The 11,478-nt window shown below is 40.3% G+C and overlaps 1 protein-coding gene across 1 annotated transcript in view; it reads right to left on the reverse strand.

Annotated features, from left to right (window-relative positions):
* The window catches only part of LOC116759140, a 51,901-nt gene extending 42,525 nt beyond the window's left edge, over nucleotides 1-9,376 (reverse strand). Inside the window, exon 1 of the mRNA XM_032642573.1 lies at nucleotides 9,335-9,376. Within this exon, the coding sequence (XP_032498464.1) occupies nucleotides 9,335-9,376 (42 nt within the window). The remainder of the gene's footprint in view (nucleotides 1-9,334) is intronic.
* Nucleotides 9,377-11,478: the final 2,102 nt, after the last annotated feature.

Here is an 11,478-nt window from a genome sequence, read left to right on the forward strand (position 1 = left end):
TGATTCATTTTGTTATGCAGTGGAGGCTAATACGACATTGTAAAGCAACTATACTCCAATAAAAATTAATAAAAAAAGAAAAATATAACCAAAATAAATAAATAAATAAAATTTCAGTAAGCTAAAAAAAATAGAACAGGTCATAGAGCATGTGTGACGGCCCACTATTCTCCACGTGACTTTTTTTTTGTGACATTAAATTCCTCCTAGCTTTTTTTCCTTCCTTCAGCTGGCACCACATTTCTTCCCTTTTTCCTTCTGATATCTATCAGTTCTCACACCTGGGCATTGGTAATGGTCAAGTGAAATGCTTTCTGTGCCCAAATCCTCACTTTTCAGTGAGAAGTTGACTGGGGCTCCATCATAAGGCCTCCAATTACATTGTAAATTAATCAAAAATGTAAAATCTTTTTAGTACATCTGATTTGGGGTTTTCCTTCTTCATTGGTTCTTTCCTTTGCGTTAGTAATGTTGCAACTTCACATATAGCTATTCAATCATAGTGAACGATATCTAATGCAAGCTGGTTGACAGCAAGGGAGTCTGAAATGGAGACAGTCTGTAACTACACACAGATCAGAGTGGTATTGGCCATAAGTCATTGGTCCTCATCTGTTGTCTTTACTGAAAGCTGACTGTGGTCATTGTGACACATTCTAAAGGGTGGTCTAAGCAGCATGTCCAGAGCTGTGATAAAGGTAGTGTTCCATCCACGATGAATTTAGCAAAGACAAAACCTCATCAAAGCAAAGCTCTTTCCCTGAAAAAAAGGAAAATCTATTAACTTGTTACACTTTTATCAAAAGTGCTGATGTCCTTAGAGGTAATAGTAAGCTATCTTGTCTATTGACAAAACACTTGAAAACTGGATTTAGATGGGAATCGTTGGCTTTCTTCAAAAATAATTCATGTCTATTACTATGCCTGGAAGGGATGCACTGCAAACACCAGCAATAAAGAAGGCTTATTTTATGGGAAAAGCAATCTGGTAGACTGAAGACAGAACACTAAATTTGTGTGGTCATGCAAACCTCATAAGCATGAACTAAAACATACTGAGCGCATCAATTAACCAGAGCTCTTATTGGATTTTTTTTCCTACAAAAATGGTTTCTCATCTCAAAACAGTCAGTATTTTAATTTGTTTCCTTTTCAGAGACTAAGGATGTGCTCCTGCTAACAAGCTGCTGCTCATCAAACTATAAGGAGAGAATTAATTTAATGAAGAGTTTCTATGTAGGAAGAAGCAGTAGGAGGAAAGGGCAACAGTTGGAGCTTCCACCAGGCTGGCTAGGGTTTTACATGCTGGAGAAGCAGCTGGAAATTTGGATGACAGTTTTCAAAGATGGATGATAAGGAAAAGGTCACTGAAATTGAAATGGTGGGTGGGAAAATGGAGCAGACCAGGATAACGTGGCAAAACTGAATCATCTCATGCGTGTTAAAGCTTTTAAGGAACTCTTTCCTTTTTGTTCCAAACAGTTTGCTATTCTCCCTGGTGACTAACTGTCCCACGAATGGCATAGATCATTGGCCCTTTTCTTCCACCCAAATCAATTCTGAAAGCAATTTTTAAAGTTCAGTTTATATGATAGAGGATGTTCCCTTCAGACCCAAGAGAAATTGTGAATGTGTGTCTTTTGCTTAAGTATGATTTTTTTTAAGCGAATGTTTGTTTCCAAACTACCTTAAAAACAGTGTGTGTATTTACAAAACTAACAAACACTATAGCTTGGAAAATTCCTTTGGCACAGACTGGAGCGATCAGCCACAAATGCTCCTGACTTAAAAGCCGCACCAAATAAAACTTGACAGCAAGGCAAAGTATTTTATAGGCAAAGTGACATTTTATAGTAATGGAATAATAAATGCAGAAGGGAAGATGAAGCAAGGCTGAAATATCATCTCAGATCCATTGGATGCTAAAGAGGGGTGAATCTCAATTAGACTTTTCCTGTTTTTATTGTGCTAATTATTATGGCTAAGACTGAAGCACTCAAACTTGGAGAACTCCAGTATTTCTAATCATGGTGTCACATGTCTCCAATCACTTGTCTATATGAGAATGTGATGATACAGTGCAAAAGCCTTGGCAGCATGCTGAAGTGGATGGAAGAAAGCGATGGGCAAATCACAGGACCACTTTATCAAGCACTTCAATTTGGAACCAAATCAAGCAATGTTTTAATCATCCTGATGAACACAATCCAACCCCAAACATCTAGAACTTGACAGAAATCAGATTACAAATGGAATTAATAAAGACCAAGTAAGTTTACTTGCCTGTCTCCATCTTCCTCCCCTCGATGAAACTCAACTACCAGAGGTGATTTGGGCCAGTTTAGGAAAATCAGCAAGAGTCTATCAATCACTCTTCTACTCCATAGCACAACAATTGTAAAGAGGGTTAAAAAACAAAAAAACCCCAAAAAACCCTGATGTTTAACTCTGAGAAAAGAGAAACAGTCAAGGCTGGTCTTAACACAGTGGTTTTTTAGATTAGGATGAAAAGACAGCCAGGGTAACAAGGAGAGGAAAGTTGGGGTGTGTTTTCACTCAGTTCTAGAGATACGCATCTGCCTTTCTCTAAGTCCTGGTCAAATGTACTTTGGGAGAGATGGTAGCTAGACTTATTGTGATGACCATGTCGAAATGTATATAAATATCGAATCACTATGATGTACACCTGAAACTAATATGATACCGTATGTCTATTGTATTTCAATTTTTAAAAATGTATTTTGCGTTCACAATGGACTCCAGACTGGAAAAACCCTGTAGGTCCTCATTTTCATCACTCAGAAACAGATGTTTCCACAAAAGAATGACCATGGTGTAACACGGAAGAAATAAACCAAGGCAACAAGGAACTCAAAATCATCACATTAGTAGGTAAAACAGTGATTTAGCTAAGGCATTAATTATTCAATCATTTGATAGCCATTTATTGATGCCCACTTTATCCAAGGTACTTATGAGGTGATGGAGTACAACTGGAGAAGACTCAAGCATCTTATCTCTGGATAGTTGGTTTCATTAGGTCTGGAGGGGGGTTTAGAAACAGGTCACTGCTTTTTTTTTTTTTCTTTTTAACTACTAAAATAATTCTAAGGATCAGCAAATTGGGAACTCATGACCTGAAACAGTGATTATCAATCTCTTTGTTGTCTGGTAGGTCAGAGAGAGAGCGGTAGGGAGGAATTAGAGCTGATCCAGAGACCATTGATCATAACTCCAGTCTCTGTGGTTGTAGGACAGCAGCTACAAGGTGTGTTGCTGGGGAAGACTCAGGACTCTTGATTCAAACACCATGTTACTGCTTAGAAGCTGTGTGACCAGGATCAAGTCATTAAACTCGAAGAGGAAATTACACCCACTTTCATAATTGTTCAGCATTCCAAGTGAGATCATAACAAGGTTCTGCCCAGTGCCTGGTCCAGCGTAAGGCTGAGTTTCTGTCCTTTTCTTGCATGTGGCGTACCCTCTCTTTTTTCCCTTTTGCTTTTAAAAATTGTTTTCATTTTTCATAACCCAATCCCAACCCACATTCTCCATGAAAGCTACTCGACACCCCACTACTCCCACCTCTAAGGCTCACTGACCTCCCTCTTCTGTACTCCTTCAGCCCTCATATTCAGGATCACAAAATCTGATGCTGAATTGTCCTCCAATTACTTCATGAGTATTGCTTTAGTTTTCCTGGCTGGGTTCTTGTTGAGCACTTGGACAATGTTTTCCTCCATAGAGATACAAAAGAATTACTTGTTGGTTGGTCAAAAGTACCTGTTGGGCTGCTGCCATAAGAGACATCTAGGGCTTCCCTGGTGGCGCAGTGGTTGAGAATCTGCCTGCTAATGCAGGGGACACGGGTTCGAGCCCTGGTCTGGGAGGATCCCACATGCCACGGAGCAACTAGGCCCGTGAGCCACAACTACTGAGGCTGCGCGTCTGAAGCCTGTGCTCCACAAGAGAGGCCACGATAGTGAGAGGCCCACGTACCGCGATGAAGAGTGGCCCCCCGCTTGCCACAACTAGAGAAAGCTGTCACACAGAAACGAAGACCCAACACAGCAAAAATAAAGAAATTAATTAATAAACTCCTACCCCCAACATCTTCTAAAAAAAAAAAGAGAGACATCTAAAGAGGGAGGTGATACCCTCACTCTTCTGTCGGCATAATACAGTCGAGACCTGCCAACCCTGCCACCGCCTCTGGTAGGCATTAGTATTCTGAAAAAATCATCAGAATGCCAGTCTCCTTCCACCCCCACTCATTTATTTTGTTGGGAAAATGCAGGTTTTGCATTTTTCCATGAACCAGATTTTACTCTATGCACAGAGTGAATGCAGCGCCTGTGTTTAGCATCCCAATGTGACAATTACGCATTATGCTTACTCCGTGGTTAAATCCTACATTTCTACACTAAAACACAAAGGAGTGACTAAATACTCTAGTGTGTTATCTTGCCCTTCCTTTCCATTGTGATTTTTTTTCTTATCATCCAGATTGCCCCCATGCTGAACCGTGACTGTAAAAATTACAGAGAAACCTCAGATGCGTATATAACTTGAAAGATGAGTGACAAGAAGAGGGGAATTGCAGGGACATCTGTGCCAGGAAACACATGAGCATATTGGGAAGAGGTAGCAGTGTGTGTATATCTGTGTGTGTGTGTGTGTGTGTGTGTGTGTGTGTGTGTGAAACAGTATGCCTATGGAGAAAAGAGATTTTTTGTTTTTAATGAGAAACAAAAGCTGGGTTATGTAAGCGGCATGGTTCAAAATGGCTTGTATAGCAAGAATGGAAACAGGGTATGAATATTAATAAGTAAAATGGAAGAAGTGTTCATTTGCAAGGAGGAAGTGAAGATGAAATTCTGAATATCATTTGACCACAATTTTATCCAGGAAGCTTTAGATGTGTAGATCACATAATATATCATACAAATTCAAACCCAACTAACCCCATTGCCTAAATTTCCCCCTTCAACACACTAATAACCAGTTTATTAGTACTTCCACATATTACTCAGCCAATCTGCCTTAAACAAATTAGAATTTTGCATCTCTGAAGACCTGAAAGTGAAAGAAGAAAGAAATAACAAAACAAGAACCATATACAAAAATTAACTCCAAATGGATCAAAGGATTAAATGTAAGAGCCAAAACTATAAAACTCACACAAGGAAACATAAGGGTAAATCTTTGTGACCTTGGGTTGGACAATGGATTCTTAGATATGACCCCAAAACATAAGCAAGGTAAGAAGAAAAAATAGATATGTTGGGCTTCTTTGAAATTAATTAGGTACTTTCAAAAGACACTACCAAGAAAGTGAAAAGACAACCCACAGAATGGGAGGAAATATTTGCAAATCATGTATCTGATAAGGGCCTTGCATCTAGAATATACAAAGAACCCTTATAACTCAGTAATAACAAGTAACCCAATTAAAAATTGGCAAAGCATCTGGGGTTTCCCTGGTGGTGCAGTGGTTGAGAATCTGCCTACTAATGCAGGGGACATGGGTTCGAGACCTGGTCTGGGAGAATCCCACATGCCGCGGAGCAACTAGGCCCGTGAGCCACAACTACTGAGCCTGCGCGTCTGGAGCCTGTGCTCCACAACAAGAGAGGCCGCAATAGCGAGAGGCCCGTGCACTGCGATGAAGAGTGGCCCCTGCTTGCCACGGCTAGAGAAAGCCCTCGCACGGAAACGAAGACCCAACACAGCAAAAATAAATTAATAAACTCCTACCCCCAACATCTTCTAAAAAATAATAATAATAATAAAAATTGGCAAAGCATCTGAATAGACATTTCTCCAGAGAAGATAAACAAATGGCCAGTACACACATGAAAAGATGCCCAACATCACTAGTCATTAGGGAAATGCAAATCAAAACCACAGTGAGATACCACTTCACATTCACTAGAATGGCGATAAAGGCATACCTTGGAGATATTGCAGGTTTGACTCCAGACCACTGAGATAAAGTGATTAGCTCAATAAAGGGAGTCACACAATTTTTTTGATTTCCCAGTACATGTAAAAGTTATGTTTACACTACACTGTAGTCTAGTAAGTGTGCAATAGCGTTATGTCTAAAAGGCAATGTACATACCTTAATTTAAAAATACTTCATTGCTAAACATCTGACAACTCAGGGTTGCCACAAACTTTCAATAGTTAAAAATGCACTCTCTGTAAAGCACAATAAAATGAGATATGCCTGTAACTCAAAAGTCAGGTAATAATAAGTGTGGGTGAGGATACGGAGAAAATGCAACCCTCGTACACTGCTAGTGGGAATGTAAAATGGTGCAGCTGCTTTGGAAAACAGTTTAGCAGTTCCCCAGACAGTTAAACATAGAATTGACATTTGACTCAGTAATTCCACTCCAGATATATACTCGAGATAAATGAAAACACATGTCCACACAATAATTTGTACACAAATATTAATAGTAGCATTACTGATAATAGCCAAAATGTAGAAACAACCCAAATATTCATCAACTGATGAATGGACAAACAAAATGTGGTTATCCATACAATGGGATATTAATCAGCCATAAAAAGGAATGAAGTACTGATTTCATGCTATATCGTGGATAAACCTTGAAAACATTGTGCTAAGTAAAAGCAGCCAGTCACAAAAGACCACATGTCATATGATTCCATTTATATAAAATGTCTACATAGGCAAATTCCTAGAGATAGAGAGTTGAGTAGTGTTTGCTTAGGTCTGTGGAGAATATAATCGTGACAGCTAAAAAGATGTGGGGTTCCCTTTTGAAGTGATGAAAAATGTTCTACAATTGACTATTATGGTGGTTGCACAGCTCTGTGAATATACCGAAACCCACTGAATTGCGTACCTTAAATGGGTAATGCAAAAGAAAAAAAAAGAAAGAGAGAAGAAAAAGGAAAAATGAAGCAATCAGCATGATCTTGGACTCTGTTAGAAGCTCAAACTACCAAATAAAACCGTATCAATGAAATTGTTAGTGAATTAAATGATAGAACAAAATGAGAAGAAAATGCTCACATGAAACCCCATCCCAACCTCTAATCCATCCCCTAAAGCTCATGCACCATGATGTGAATTTCAATGTTGGGCTCTTACATACGTGAGATTTTCTTCCTCAAGCAGAACTTTGATCCTCCATACATTTGTCTTGAAAATTGGAAGCCTCAAAGCGAAGTTGGTGTCAAATGGCCGACTACCAGGTGGCATTCGTCACAGTGTTCAACCTCTGGAGCCTAAACCTGATAGTATTTTTGTTGAGTAATCTCCCAGAATTTGATTAGGAAATCAGTGAATCTCGAGAATGAGATCAAATGACCAAATCTTAACTCCTGAATCAGGGATAGTAAGGGCAAAGATTAAATATACTTCAACCTGTTCAGGGAATCTAATTAGCCCAGAATGGATCTCTAGGCCAGTATTTTCAAACTGTGCCCTGTGGAGGTTACTGTGGGGAGAGAGCCCAGGAGGATATGCTTCAGGGCCTCCCCCAGAGAATCTCTGCTTCTACCTGTTCTAAATACAGAGTTTCCGCTTAAAGAAGAGATTTAGCAGATTTTTGGCTAAAACAAGTATTGAAACCTAGGGATCTAGACCATATTAATTCACAGAAGCATCCTCACAAGGTTTTTGGCAAAAAATAGATCGCATTCAGGTCCTGATATCACTCACAGAGGAAACCTCACCAGCTCACAGAAGACCTGCTTCCTACGAAGGAGCCTCACCCAAAATATTCCTGGGAGGGTCCTGGAGGCATTTTGCATACTCTCAAGAACAAGTCAACATTTATTCACTCGCAAAGCATCACCTCTGTGCCTGGCACAATGCAAGTATCTGCCATGCTTCAGGTCAGGAGTTCCTGCCCTTCCCTCATCCTTGACTTAGTTTTTTTGGCTAGACAATACTAACACTTCCAACCATGAGAGACAGCCTATCTTTCTAGTCACTTTTGACCAGCTACTAATAAAAACAAAACGCCCTAACACCTTGATGTTTCCTTGAGGAAACAGGATTCTCCCTAATCCTTCCAGCACAAATACATACCAAGAAGATTTTCTGGCTCTTAAAAAACGATTGTCTTAGGTCAGAGATAAAGCTAGATTTTCATCATGTAGCTTTAGACTATGGGGTTTCTAATATTAATGGACTGCCTGCTGTTTGCAGAATAAACAGGCTTTTGAAAATCTAACTACCAAAACCAGCCATTGCTGGTTTCATGTGGAATCTAACTAGCAGTTTCTGACTTGGCCTCACCCAGCTTCCCACTAAAATATCCATGGGGACTCAGAACAATGAACCCTCAGACAGACAACCCACCCATTACCAGAGTATGTATGGCAACTGCACTAACTCATTAGTGGTGTTCAATATTTGTAGGGAAGAAACTAGCTTTGGCAGAACCAATGAAAAAACCTTATGCCTTCCACCCTGACTCAGGGATCTGAGTCTCTCCCAGCCATAACTTGGACAAGTGCTCTTTTGCCGTACTCCATCTGGGAGGTCAAAGCATTAGAATAAGTCAATATTTTCAGAGCAACCTAGGTAGAAAAAAATTGGATATTTAGATTTTTATCTCTATATTTTTGGCAATATTGCTTCTATGTGCCAATACTATGGTGAAATTATCTTAAATTTTAATGATGATAGAAAGAATTCTATTTTGTTCACTGATGTGCACCCAGTACCTAGAACAGTACCTGGCCATAGAGTAAACACTCAATTAATATTCACTGTTTAAATGTTTGTATGTAATTAGTTTTAAAAAGATCAGTAGGACCTCAATTGGCTTCTAATCACACTTGCACTTTAGTTTTTGAAGAGAATTTAGGCATGGGCTTCTTTAATAATCGATGGATAAATAATTTCATAAAGAATTTAATCATGAAATTCACCAAGAACTTAGAGGAATAAAAGCAGAAGCTTGATGAAAGAAAGAATAGTCCATTTAACAGCAAAGGAATTAAAATAAAAAGGAACTTTGTTTATTCGTGACCTTCAAGGAATCAGCCCCGCATCCTCTCCCTGCCCACCGGAAGCCAGTGCTAGCAAGTCTGCTCATTTGCCAGAGCAGAGCTGGGTTCCCTGTCAGTGCTGCTGACAGCAAAAACAAAATAATTACTTCTTAAAGCCATGTATTAATTGAAGCCCTTGGGAGAATTCAATTTGTAAAAAAATAAAGAATTCAGTGGGAACAAAAGAAATACTGTGTTTAAAGTCAGAATAGAAAGGTTAGAGACTAAAGAGAGGTGAACTGAACGAAGTGTGGGGGAAACATGGTGAGCGGAAAGCACTAGGGAGACCAACCTTTGCACACACCTCTCCACCTGCCAGTGTGGGCACCGCCATCTGCACGCTTACACCACCTGCCTCCCGCTATCCAGACAAGGTGGGGAAGACTCACTAACCTCCTGGTGTTGATTCTAGAACCTACTTATTTTAGGAAAGGGCACCAATGTCATGAGTACTGATTGGAGATTGAAGTCCACATGGCGTTAAAGGTAGCTCTGGGGCCTTCTTTCTTTCTCTCTTTTCTCCCTGTCCCAACTCCTATGACTCTTATCTCTAAATTATTCCTTGACTTCCTCAGCTTTGAGGAATAAACATAAAGTAGGAGGCTAAAATGGTTTTGTTTTTTTTTTTCTTTTTGCGGTACGCGGGCCTCTCACTGTTGTGGCCTCTCCCGTTGCGGAGCACAGGCTCCGGACGCGCAGGCTCAGCGGCCATGGATCACGGGCCCAGCCACTCCGCGGCATGTGGGGTCCTCCCGGACCGGGGCACCAACCCGTGTCCCCTGCATCGGCAGGCGGACTCTCAACCACTGCGCCACCAGGGAAGCCCCTAAAATAGTTTTAATTCTGTCATTTAAAGGTGCTTTCAAATATAGGTTTTATTATGCTTTAAGTATGGTAAGGCCTCCAGATCAGAAGACAACCGCCACTGTAAAGATAGTTTGTTATACTCACAGATGCCAAGAAGAGGGGCATACTACATCATGGAGGGCTACATAGGGAAGCACCAGAGTTGGTCAGGAGGCAGAGGGAGAGGGGAAAATTGTGAGCAAGAGCCTTTATTATGATTTCTGAAGGAAGGAATGGGTCTGGCATGGTACATGGACTTAGGATTGGCTAATTTGGACAATTTCAATGGGCTCTGGGGCACAGAGTCTGTTCCTAGTCTGTCAGTTTTCTAGTACCTGACCCTGTGGAGATTAGGGCAAGTGGACAGTGGCCCAGAATGTGAAAGCTGGATAAAGGCAGTGACTGGGGATAAGGGCTCTGGATTGGTTGCTTTGCATTTGAAAGGCGTGCTAACTGTCCAGTTGTTCACTATCTCTAGGAATCGGCTAGCCCCGGGAGGGGTAGTCCCTCCAAGGTCAGCAAGGCCCTAGAAATGAAAGCATCAGAACACAGAAAATAAAAGACATGGTTCATACAAGAGGCACTTGCATAGATTGAGTTTACTAGACTAGTAAAGCATTTTACTTGGTGACTTCCATCATAGCACAGAACTCCAGTTTTTGGAAGGTCAGGCTCCCTATAAATTCGAAACCAAAAAGGGTCCCACAGTGAACGCGAATAAACTGCTTCTATTCCTTGGGAACCATCCTCATCCTTACCCTGGGGATTTGCCCTCTCTGAATACTAAGAAAAATGCTTCAGGAGAAGGGTGCTTTATATTTCATTATTGACGGTTAACTTATCACAATATGAAGGAAAAGGATGGTTTAGGAACTGTTGATGAGAACAGGGAGATTTTCTCTCCATCACAAGGTGAAAATCCAGCCTAGTACATCAATAGTAGAAGCTCAATAGAAGTTCAGAGCCTTGGAGAAACGGGTCTGCAGGAAATTACTTTGCTGGAGTGAAAAAAAAATGACATCAGGTTATTGGCCCCAAGTGGCTCTTAACTTCCAAAAATAAAATACAGATGAAGATGTCAAAAGAAGGGGGAATGTTCAACTACACTAAAATTAAGATTTCCTACCAGCATATTACTGGAGTTTGGAAAGAATTCTCTCTAGCACTAAGGCTGATGGAGTTGAATTGAAAAATATAATCAGTGGCTCATTCAATGAATACCAGTTTGCCGAACGGTAAGAAGAGCTTGCTTTCTTCTTGCACTGTTTACACCCTGGTTGCTGGAACCCAAGAGGGGAGGTATATAGATTTATCATTCTCTGGGATGGATAGACAAGCAAAGCAAAAACAGAAGCAAAATATGCCCATGGAGAAAATGTATTAACAATGAATAAAGGATGTCAGACCTGATGCTGAAAAATAAGCCTCTGAAATGGCTTTATTTCAGAAACGAAAGGAAATTGTTAAAAACTGTCAACCTTAACAGGATGAAAGATATAACTTTTGTGGAAATGAAGCAGGAAAAAAAATAGGAATAGAAGAGTCTGAGATGAAAAGGGGACTGGGTGAGATAAAGAAGGTATTCAAGAA

This window comes from Phocoena sinus, chromosome 9 (assembly GCF_008692025.1).
Source record: "Phocoena sinus isolate mPhoSin1 chromosome 9, mPhoSin1.pri, whole genome shotgun sequence".
Lineage (NCBI taxonomy): Eukaryota > Metazoa > Chordata > Mammalia > Artiodactyla > Phocoenidae > Phocoena > Phocoena sinus.